This window comes from Theobroma umbraticum, unplaced genomic scaffold, assembly GCF_002168275.2.
Source record: "Theobroma umbraticum cultivar Fairchild unplaced genomic scaffold, ASM216827v3 scaffold_89.0, whole genome shotgun sequence".
NCBI classification, from domain to species: domain Eukaryota; kingdom Viridiplantae; phylum Streptophyta; class Magnoliopsida; order Malvales; family Malvaceae; genus Theobroma; species Theobroma umbraticum.
The window spans coordinates 2,822,680-2,833,643 of NW_018397271.1; the positions used below are offsets into that span (position 1 = coordinate 2,822,680).

The window sequence follows — 10,964 nt, forward strand, 5'->3', positions numbered from 1 at the left end:
CACATGTAGCAATTTTAGAATTAATACAATAAAGAATCAAATAATAAGGAAAAGTATATACCCTAATCAATGTGTAATTAACAACAACTAACTAAAACACATTGTGTGTAGCATTTAATCCATATTTATAAAGACAAGAGAAGAAAAGAATACATGAATTCAACTTTAATACATTTTTCTTTTCACACACTATATAAACTCTGTTAAAAAATGATATTATTATCATCACTATATAAACATTATATATAAATAATTCTAATAAACCACTACAGTTGATATACCTCGAAACACAATATAAATACTATAAAACACTATATAAACACTACCTAAACACCCTAAATACTATATAAACTTGAACCAACCATCTTACATAAGCTACAAAACACTATTATCCACCCTTAACTATTGCTTTAAATCCAAAAAGAAAGACACAATTCTCCCTTTTCCCTTGTCCCTTTCTTTCGTTTCTTGACTAAAAAGCCTAAACCTTTCTACTTTAGCTATCTCCACAATGCTATTGTTATACATATTTTTCTAGGCAAAAATATGAAGCAGCAGGCAAAAACCGATCAAGCAAAATGCAAGAACAAAATCAATACTTTCCCTTTGCTGAAAATAAGTTAAAAATCTAAACTAAAACCCTAGCCCTTGCACCAAATATGAAGCAGTAGAGGGAGCTCGACCTCCTAATAGCTATACAAAATCAACCCTTTACACTAATGTTTCATTTGCATTAACTCTAAACCCATGGAGGAAACACACCCTAAAATCACAAAGAGCACTATAAACCTTTAAAACTTAATTTACTCAAATTAAAAAGCCTTAAAATACTCAAAAAAATATTTGAATGCTTGAGAAGTAAACATTGCAATCTTTTCTATACACACCTAAGCAGAAGAAGGAACACGGCTTCGAGGCGGCGAGAAGAAGAAGAAATGTGTGGGTAAAAAGAGAAGAGAGAGTAAAAAATGAGGGACTCTTGAGGTACAATGGGAAAAAAAGATCTTTTACTTTCCTTTTATTGAGGGAAAGTAACTTACCCTTGAAGAGCTAAGAGAATCAGATTCCTTTAATTGAAGGGAATGATTTTTCCAGTAACAAGATGTCACTTGTGCTTCCTTTTAACCAAACAATGTAAAATAATTACACTCTTTTACAATACAGAAAATGTACCTTACTTCCCTTCAACCAAACCGACCCTTAATGGGTCCTACATGCCTCCTTAGTTATCCGCACGCGTCATTCCCCTTCTCTAATACTATTGAGAAGCGCTGTCTCTCGCACTGTTTCAATTCAAACTGAAGACAAGAAGAAAGTAGAAAAGGCTAAATAGATTCCCTCGCCGGAATATTCTTTTGTTTTTCAGGTTAGATTCCGTTTCCTAATTTTGATGAAGAAAATGGCATTCGATTTACTGTACGACATTCGAATTACAAGAAATGTTTATTTTCATTTTTGTTTCAAAAGAAGCTGGACTTTTTTTTAGTGGACAATCGGTTCACTTCCTGTTAGGTTACCGAGAAAGTCAAGGAAAATTGAAGGAAAAAGGAGCTTTGAATCAATTGCATGGTGGTGCAAAAGAACTGCGTTAGTCAGCTTAGTTCGGTCAAGAGTAGTATTTATTTTTGTTGGTTTTGAATGTTGAAAATGGTGTTGTTTGATAGAGGATAAGTAATTTTTCCATGCGTCTAGTTTCTCAGTTTGAAGGTTACCCTTGATAGAATATTTTCAATAAAATTCAGTGTAGTTAAAATATTATTAATGCATTCAGGCAATGCTATTCTAATTTTTTTTTTCTCATCATTTGAGTAGGTTACCCTTTCTCTTATGTCATTATCTTCTTTGCCCTTAGTAGATGTTAAATTTCTGTACAAAATCACTTATCTCCTTTGCAAAAACCTCAATCAAACAGCATTTAGTTTGTCAGTATTTATCATAGGGATATTGGAATTACATTTTTTTGGCATTTAATTTCAATGGCATTTCTAACATTTTTCATAGTGTGATTTTAGTATCTAAATATTTTAGTTGGAACAATTCGATTGCGTGATTTTCCTTTTATCAAAGCATCACCTTAGCATTCATTTCTCTTACATCATCTCCTTAGTGTTGAGATGGATCTTGAAGTGATCAATTTAGCTCAGTTCTCAAGACAGCTTCATAGAAGAAATCTTGTGTTACCTGATTTGTTTTTCCTTTATTATCTTCTTCAGTTACCAAATACACAATTGTTGCTTTTCAAGAAATTTTGATTTCTAGATGAAGCGTAATAGGTAGGCAGTGGCTAGTACATTAAGGAATTGCTGATTTTTGCAGGAAGTGAAACAAAAAAAGGCTTAGATTTTAATACAAAACATTGTTTGTGTTTGTGTGTTGTCATGCACCTTGTCCGTGAGAATCTATTTATCGGAAACATTGGGGATGCTGCTCAAGTTCTGCAAAATGATGGCGCAGAGATCACACACATTCTATCAGTTTTGAGCTCCGCATCAATATCATTTTTCTCTGAATGGCGAAGTGGTCTCACAATCCCTACCAAGGAAATTAAAAAGGTTTTTGTTGGAGGGTCTGGTGGTGCTGCAGCTTCTGGGGATCATGCAGATGATGCTTCTAAGAGTTCTTTGTCACCCCAGAAGCTGTTGTACTTGTTGGAATATGCAGGAAAGGATTTAAAGCTGGTGAGAATGGCAGTGCCGATTAGAGATATGGAGAGTGAGAATTTGTTGGATTACCTTGATTCATGTATTGATTTCATTGATCAAAGCAGAAAAGAGGGATCTGTTTTGGTGCATTGCTTTGCTGGAGTGTCAAGAAGGTATCATCCTTCCTTTTGCTTCTCAGGCTTTTAATATGATCTTCTGATACTATTTCCAATTAGGCTAATTTACTTGGAATACTAGTTTGAGAACAGATGATTGCAGAGAACTTTGGCAAATAACTTTTCTGTTCTGCTCAATGACCACCAGGAATTTTCTTTTATATTGTTCTTGATTTTTTGGATTCTGTATACTGAAAGTGTGCAACTTTTGATGGTCTGTGTTTGTGTTAGTTTTTGCTTCTGTTATTCTTTATCCGCATATAATCTTTTTAAAATTCACCAATAACTTAGTTGTGAAAATTTTTATTTTTGACATAAATATAAATCAATGCTATGGTTTTTCCTTCCACTCCTTCACATCATTGTTAGTTCAAATGGTTGCAGAAGTTGCATAAAGGCTACTTCCTGTGGGCAAAAGTTCATCTTATATATTACTGTCAAATATTTTTTACTAGAAGCAAAAATTTGGTTTAAGTCGCCTGGCCAATGTTTATCAGAAAATTTCCAGAACAAGCTTACACTGTAATAGCTTTTCCAGTTTTCTAAATTGTCAAGCCCTAAGGATTTGCACTCTTCTTTGCTTGTGTTTGTGCAGTGCGGCTATTATTACAGCTTATTTGATGAGAACTGAGCAACTATCTCAAGAAGGTTTGAACAAATCTGCTGTTTTTTTGGGAGTAATGTGGGTCCAAATTTGGTACATGCTGTCAGCTTTTTTATCACTTTTTTATTTTTGGATATTAGGATGCATTTTATATATATATATATATGTATGTATGTATTTGTTTACTTATATTTATATTGAACTTATACATTATCCTCGTGTTTCTTTTCCCCTTTGGCATTTTCATTGTTGCAGATGCCCTTGAATCTCTAAAACAAACCTGTGAGTTTGTTTGCCCCAATGATGGGTTTTTAGAGCAGGTAATGCAAAGGAATACTGTAGAAATTAAGTGATATAGTTTTTCAGGCATTTCGTTGTGGCTATATGATTCTAGATTCTGACTTTTCTCAAAAGTTTCAATTTTCTTCGCATTGCAGTTGAAAATGTTTGAAGAAATGGGTCACAAGGTTGATCACAGTAGCCCAATATACAAGCGATTTCGCCTAAGAGTGTTGGGTACATTCCCTCTCTTTCCTCTCTCAACCTTTTTATTTCATCTTGCTTGATCTCTCCTAATATTCCTTGAAGATATAGGATAGATTTGATTTTTTATTTTAAACTTTGTTGCTATGGTTTTTTTGGTCTATTCTAGCATTTTGAGTTGAGAGACATAAGGAGAAGAAAGCCATCAACTTTAGCAGATTCTGGGGTGGTGATGGCTGTATAAAAGAACTACTGAAGGCTGAGTAACAATGGAAAGTCATAGTCAAACTGGTTTTGCACATTTGTGGTAAGACTGGCCATGATCCAACCCTCAACTGTGGCTGTCTCACCTAATTTAAGGCTTTAACTATCTAAGTAATGAGTTAATGACCCATGAAGCGCATGTCAAAGCATTTTTGGCTGTAGAGGGCTCAGAAATATTGTCAACTGTGGAAGTAGAATGTCTTACCTCTTAGGGAAGAAGGATTACATTCCTGTCGAAGGCTTCAGCTTATGAATTATTATGTGCTATGGTTAAGTGGTCTTATGAAAAGTAGGATATTTTAAAGGTCTTGAAAAGTTCAAGGTGTGTGTTTTTGTGGGATCAGTTAACCTTATACTTTCGAAATTAGGATGTAGGAAGCATGAAACCCTTCATGGCAGAAGGTTAAGAAAAAAGCATAATCTGATCTTGTAGTTGGAGGGCAGAAAACTTAGTTTGCAAATTATTTCTTAGTTTGGATGCTGCACCTTACAATGGTTTAAAATATGAAGCTTATATAGAGAACTTGGAATAGGTGATTGAAGAACAGAAATAGGTGCAATGGTGGTTGGATTCCTATTCTGAATGAAGTTGGATGTCTGTGGAAAAGGTTCATGGAGATATAACTGAACCAAATAAATTTGGTGAGTCACGAGTGAGAAATAGTTATTTTGGGTTCAACCTTAACATTCCCATCTAATTTAGGAAACAATATGCTGACAATATGCGGATGTTTGCAGATCTGAGAAAAGTATACTTCCCTGAAGTGGGCTTAACAACCTTTTTTGTACTTTGTTCATCTAAAGTGTTCATAATGTTAGGGCCATGGTTAACTTTTTTCTACTTAGGAAGGAATATGCTCACAGTGATGTGAATGTTTGCAGATCTGAGAGAAGTATAGGGAAAAGTATACTTCCCTAAATGGGCTTAACAACCATATCGATACATTGTTCCCCTATATGGTTCAGAAGTGGGTCTGGTATGCCTGAGAATTGACTTGACAAGCCTCTTACAGTCAGTTCATCCTGTCTCAAAACATTTAGGTAGGATTTATTTTAACTCTCATAAACCAGAATCCATCCATCACTGCACATGCATATAAAAATTTGTGCTTTTCCATTTCTTAAGTATAAGCTAATGAGATGTCTGATTATCTAAACAAAACATACCAATTTCTTTGGTCTTCTGTTTTGCTGTCTCCCAAAGTTTGTCCACTACAATATCAGGAGTCACCTATATTTACTTTTGCTTTCATATCCCCTGATATAACACAGTCATTCCTCATTGAGGGAAATTATGTAAAATGTCATAGTCAACCGCATTTATTGTTGTTTTTTAACTTTTTGCAATTAAAATAGGTCTTCAGATTATGGGAGGGAGAGGCTAATTGTCAAAAACTTGGGAACTTGATGGCTAAAGTTTTATTTTTCAAATGACAATGGTTCATTTCAATGCTTGACATGCAATTATGGGCATAGAAATGTGGTTTGAGAATGGAGACAATGAATTTAATTAACATAATATACCTTTCATCATGTCTATCCTTTCTAGTGTTGAAATTGCACCTTAGTTGTTGCTCTGCCCTTTGGACCAGAGTTATTTCTTTGGATTCCCTTCATTTTTCAAAGATGAAAATATCAACCATGCTAGGCCATAAGCATACTAAGCATACCTTAATAAATCTCCAATCACCTTCATTGGTGTTCTGTTAGTGCTCCTTTCAAGTGTCTTGGTTTTGCTTTGTTTCTTGTGAATGAAAAATTGACCTGAAGAAGACGAACTTTTTCCTTTTTTGTTTTGCCTTTGAGTTCCATCCATTGGTTCTGTTGGCAATTATGGTCAAGTTTAATCAAATACCATCTTAAATTAAATTGAACCCTATGTAGCAAGTTTATTCGCCAATCTGTCAAGCTATTAATCAATCCATTCATCCAAGAAAATGGGGGAGGGGGGAAGAGAAAGAAAGCTTCCAGTTGTACTTAGCTCAAGACAAGAACCATTCTATTTTTCTATCTTGGAAAGCACAGAGTTGCTCTCAACCTTTAAGAATCAACACATTGTCTTAATCTTCAGTACCATTCTGGCAGTGGATGCTGTGATTTTGATTATATTGTTCATTATGTATAGTAAAATTATCAGAGTGTTAATGGTGGGGAAAAGTGACAACTAGAATGCAGTATACATTATATATGACTAGTGTATAAGTAGTCCATGTCAGGCATGTAGGAGATGGTAAGATGGTTGAGGTGCCCAGTTCAGTTTATAGATTCTGTTATCTCGTATGAGAGAGGTGTCAATAATTTGTTATCTCCAGATTATTTGCAAGTTCTTTCTTTCTAGAATATTTAACGTCGTAGGAACCTACATATTGGTTGAGACTGGTTACTTAATTATAAATTTCAATTATTTTGTTTAATAATCATTAATCCGTTATTATATATAAGCACTTGAATATTCAGTTCTGCTTTTGGTGCATTTTGGGGTTATCGAATGCTCTTGGTTATGCTTGTTTGTTTGTTTGGGTTATTGTTATTATTATATAAATGGCTGTGGTATTGTTTTGGTATTTCAATGCTAGTAATCTCCAATCCTTATATATCCGTCCCTTCAGGTCAAGGTATGATGAATCATAGAATTCTATTTATTCTATGCTATTAGTGCCCCAAGATCTGGTTATGTCTTCATCTATGCAAATGGACTAAAAGTGTTAATACATACAATGTTGAATGAAATTATCAGCCTTTAATATGCTTTTATACATATTCTTTTGGGCTGGCACAAGTCAGCTTTAACTGTTTTTCCCTCATATGCTTCAATGTTTAGTATTTTGTTTCTGATTTTAGGATGATACCATGCTAATATATAAAGGGACTGATTAAGTTTAGTATCACTAGTCAATTGAAACCAACTCAATTTGTGAATTTACATAAAAATAAAAGAATGGTTTGTCCTTCACTTTTCTCAGAAATGAGGGACTGCTTGAGTCCCATTCTTGTAAGTTTCATTACTTGCACTTACAAAAATGGTTACCCTTTTTATTTTTTAAAAACTAGTACCCATTTCTTCGTTTTAAATACAGTGCCATGCTCAAGCTCAGCTCAATTAAAAAACTTGAGAAGCTTGACTGAGCTTTGTTGTTGTTATTATTATTATTATTATTTTGTACTTGAGTTTAGTTTGAAAAATAATCGAGCTACTCAAACTTGACCCGGTTGGGCATGATTGTCATTAACTTCTCGAGTCAAGCTCGAGCTTGAACTTAAACTCAAAGTTCTTGTAAAATCTGAAAATATGTAATAAATTTAATATTTTATTTAAAAATGAATTAAATATTAAATATTGTTAAAAAAAACTCACAAGCTTGGTAACACTCATGATCTGCTTAGTGGGTGTCACCAGTCTAGGAACCTTTAATACTTTCTTGAGCATAGAGCTTTCTTTGACAATCTGTTTTCCTTTTTTTTTTAACCTTTCATCTTTGTTCATTGTCAGCAATTAGACTGAAAACTGAAAGCAAATAGAAATTCATCTTTCATGGGTATCATCTTTGAGATAGGTGTATGTGTATCATGCTGTCAGGTGATTGTTATAACCGTGGAGAGAAAATAGACAGTTCTAAATTAGGTGCTGATCCTGGCTTGCCCACTGAAAGTTCCTCTGTTATAGAAGCACCTCCAAAAGAAGGAATTAATCGAACTGCATACCGCTGCAAGAAATGCCGAAGAGTTGTGGCATTGCAGGAGAATGTTGTTGATCATATTCCAGGTGAGGGTGAGACGTCTTTTGAGTGGAATAAACGGAGAAGTGGTAACCCTTTCAATAAGTCTGTTCAAACTGAGTGTTCATCAATATTTGTTGAGCCCTTGAGGTGGATGACAGCAGGTGAGAAAACATTTTCCCAGAAGTATTCTATTTTGAGTTTATCATGTTTGTTCCCAAATCATATTTGATCTATTGCTTTGGAGTTTTCGTCATTTGCCAAGCCAATACTTGTTGTTGACCATACTTCACCTCATTTAGTCCAAGATATGTAATTTGGTTTCCACATAACTTCACTGTAATTGATGAATTTCCATGTCATTCAGTTGAGGAAGGTGCAATAGAGGGTAAGTTGTCCTGTGCTCATTGTGAAGCTCGGTTGGGTTATTTCAATTGGTCAGGCATCCAATGCAGTTGCGGAAGCTGGATCACCCCTGCCTTTCAGCTGCACAAAAGCCGGGTGGACATCAGCACTGTGTAGAGCTCAAGTGCTTGCTGGTCTTTCCAACAAGAATTATTGAATTATAAAAGAAAAATGAGGTGTTAAAAGGTCCTCATGTTGGTTTATCTGCTACCTCTACAAGTTTGACAGATTGTTTGAAAGCAGTCTTGCGTTATGGTACACGGTTGGGTTTCAATTGCATTTTGGCAATTCTTAGTTTTAGATTATGCTGTGGTGAGGTTTTCTATACTTAAGATTTTTCCTTTCCAGCGTGAAACATCTTAAAACCGATTTCAATGATATATTATATTATCTTGAGCAAGGTTAAGACCTGCTGTCAGTATTCTCACTTTAGTTAGGGTTGTCAACAGGGAACTCGATAATTTTGAGGTACTCTGTCCCTAACTCTACTAATATGTACGGTGTTCGAGCTTTATTATTATCTGATTATTTTTTAAGCTTCTTATTTGAACTCGAATTTTAAAATTTTTCTCACTATTCCTTAACTATCCAAACTTGTTTAAATATCCATTTGTGTAAAAAAATTTTATTAACCACATCAGGGGTGTCATGGGTTTAGAATTTTAACCAAAATCTATAGTGGCTAGATTTGTATATTGAAGATTAAGCTTAATTTTGAGTTGCAGCGGAATATATGAAAACTTAAAGACAATTTGAAAAAAATAAGAGTTAGGAGAAATAGGAAGTATATTATTTCTCAAAGCAAATACCTAAGATCTAAGTAAAAAATTAAATTACTTGATGAAAATAAAAATTACCTAGGGTGGCTATTGAATATACCTTTAGGTCTGTCCATTTGATTGCAGATGAAAGCTAGTCAAAAAGTTAAGTTGCGATCTTATCATCTTGAACAACTTTAACCAAAATTTACCTGTGATGCATGCGTCTTTGTCACTCACTATGCTCAATAGAACTCCCCAATACTTGACAATGTTGGTCATGAAGAGCTTTGTAGCCTCCATTGTTGAACACTCGTGGCTTGCAGTGACGAATGTTACATACTTAAAGAAACGGTCTACAACTACCATGATGCATCCTAATCCTTTCACCTTAGGAACACCCATGATAAAATCCATGCTTAAACACTCCCATGGTCAGCTTGGAATTGGCAATGGTTCTAATAACCTTGTGGCCTTCCTTTGTTTGGACTTGTCTAAGACATGTTCGTACATATGTGTCCACGTTCTTACGTAAAAGCGGCCAATAGTACCCTTATTTTACTAGTGTCAACATACGGTGCATTCCTGGATGCCTCGCCCACGTCGAGTCATGACACTTATTGAGTATCTCCTTTCGAAGCTTGCCATAGGATGGCAAATAAAATCTCGAGCCCTTGGTGTATAATAACTCGTGTTGAACCTAAAACCTTCTAGTCCTCCCTTCCTTGACGTAGTCCACTAGTGTTTATGCTACCATGACGTGCGATAGCCTTTCTTTGATGTATGGCACGAGTACGACTTGCGCCTCGTTAACAACTGCTAGTATGGCCTTACAACTAAATGTGTTTGCCACTAAGTTAGTCATCCCTAGTCTATACTCAAGTTCATAATCAAATTATTTCAAGAAATCTTGTCACCGTGCTTGTTTAGGATTCAATTTCTTTTGATTTTGAAATTAAAATGTGGCTGCATTGTCAGTCATAACAACAAAAGGTGTTCCGAGAAGATAATGTCTCAATGTACGAAGATAATGTACCACTACAATCGTCTCTTTCTCTTGGACTTTGTACTTTTTCTCCATGTCATTGAGCTTACGGCTTTCACAACCCACAAGATGTCCTTGCATTAGTACACCTCCAATAGCAAAGTCTGAAGTATTTGTGTGCACCTCGTACGACTTGGCATGGTCTTAAGTGTGTTGAATGCTTATTGACTTCATGTGCTCCACTTCCAAGTGATACCTTTTCTTAATATGTCGGTGAATGGTGCAATGATTGAAAAGTGTGTTGTCATGAATCTTCTGAATAGTTTGCAAGACCTAGGAATGAACATAGTTCTATTACCTTTATGGGTGAATCCCACTCAAGTATGGCTTTAATTTTATCCGAATCCATCCGAATAGTACCACCTCTAACTATGTGTCCCAAGAAAGGGATTTCTTTTATTCTGAAAGAACACTTTCTTTCTTCACGAGTACCTTATGTTCTCTTAGTGTTTCCATTGCTAGCCTAATATGTTCTACATGCTCGTTTAACATCTTAGATTAAATAACTATATCGTCCAAGTAAACAACCACAAACTTATCAAGAAATGACTGAAGTACCTTGTTCATTAAGGTGCAGAATGTTGCTGGTGCATTTGTTAAGTCGAATGACAAGACGAGGAATTTGTATTGTCCGTAATGTGTGACACATGCTATCTTTGTTGTGTGAGGGCTAATCATTCTTTATATATAAATAAAAACACAGCAAAAATATAATTAACAAATTAAATTATGCCTCACACTTCTAAGATCTCTGTCTTGTCAAATTAAGTACAAAATTAAATTAACAAATAAAATATATGACCATATCACTTTACCTAAATAACAAAGGTTGATGAATCTTTTGTTAAACCACCAAAACAGCCTTCAAAAA

At 34.8% G+C, this 10,964-nt stretch overlaps 1 protein-coding gene across 4 annotated transcripts; it reads left to right on the forward strand.

Annotated features, from left to right (window-relative positions):
- The first annotated feature begins 1,234 nt into the window (after positions 1 to 1,234).
- Positions 1,235 to 8,826, forward strand: LOC110426474 (uncharacterized). Of its 4 annotated transcripts, none has more exons than XM_021441681.2 (7): positions 1,235 to 1,366; positions 2,317 to 2,815; positions 3,414 to 3,466; positions 3,678 to 3,742; positions 3,860 to 3,938; positions 7,747 to 8,049; positions 8,253 to 8,826. In XM_021441681.2, exons 2-7 carry the CDS (start codon positions 2,379 to 2,381, stop codon positions 8,405 to 8,407), a joined length of 1,092 nt encoding a protein of 363 aa, XP_021297356.1. In that variant the 5' UTR covers positions 1,235 to 1,366; positions 2,317 to 2,378; the 3' UTR covers positions 8,408 to 8,826. The 4 variants fall into 4 exon arrangements, with proteins under 4 accessions (XP_021297356.1, XP_021297359.1, XP_089641455.1 ...); XM_021441684.2 differs by having other exon boundaries at positions 1,272 to 1,366; positions 2,214 to 2,815; XM_089785329.1 differs by having other exon boundaries at positions 1,349 to 1,366; positions 1,513 to 2,815.
- Positions 8,827 to 10,964: the final 2,138 nt, after the last annotated feature.